At 59.2% G+C, this 684-nt stretch overlaps 1 protein-coding gene across 1 annotated transcript in view; it reads right to left on the reverse strand.

Moving 5' to 3' along the window:
• Window positions 1–315: 315 nt before the first annotated feature.
• The window catches only part of GRIN2B (glutamate ionotropic receptor NMDA type subunit 2B), a 295,943-nt gene continuing 295,574 nt past the window's right edge, over window positions 316–684 (reverse strand). The window contains exon 13 of the mRNA XM_024733244.1: window positions 316–680. Coding sequence (XP_024589012.1) covers window positions 316–680 — 365 coding nt within the window. The remainder of the gene's footprint in view (window positions 681–684) is intronic.

Here is a 684-nt window from a genome sequence, read left to right on the forward strand (position 1 = left end):
GCGTGGGGCCACTTCCTTCAACCACTCCGCCCTCGCCGGCTGAGCGAGCCCACCGTATCCTCTCGCGGGAACTGGGAACTGTAAGGATGGACAGACCGGGAAGGAGGAGGGGACCGGAAAGGGAGCAGAGATGGTTCTGGTCACCAGGGTCGCCCTCAGAAGGAATCAGAACTCCAGGATCCCATAAATAAATGAAAACGACAAGAAAGGAGCAAATGGGAACCAAGTTCAGCCCCGTCACCCTCTGTGACATGCGCACCACACGTCCACAGCCCCGACCCTCCCGTACCCACCTTCGCCTCTCTCTCCCCTCACTCAGACATCAGACTCAATACTAGACAGTTTCTCATACACATGCCCATTGCTGGAGCCATTGAAAGCCCTGGGGTTTTTGTTGTTAGGCACACAGGGGTTGGACTGGTTCCCTATACAGATGTCTTTCTGGAAACGGCCTGGTACAGCCCCGTGCAGGGCCGACACCACCGGCTTGTTGGTGACAAGGGCACGGAAGTCCGGCCTGGCCTTCGGCACCCCTGCCACCGTGGGCTGCCTGAAGAAGTAGGATTTGCTGCCGTGGAGCAAGCACTGGTCGTCCCCGAAAGTGGGGATGAAAGGGTTCTGCGTGACCCGGTCGGGGTAGAGTGACTTGCTGAGCATGTAGCTGCCGCCGCCGCCGCTGCCGCT

The sequence above is a fragment of the Neophocaena asiaeorientalis genome, unplaced genomic scaffold, assembly GCF_003031525.2.
Source record: "Neophocaena asiaeorientalis asiaeorientalis breed wild unplaced genomic scaffold, Neophocaena_asiaeorientalis_V1.1 scaffold150, whole genome shotgun sequence".
NCBI lineage: Eukaryota > Metazoa > Chordata > Mammalia > Artiodactyla > Phocoenidae > Neophocaena > Neophocaena asiaeorientalis.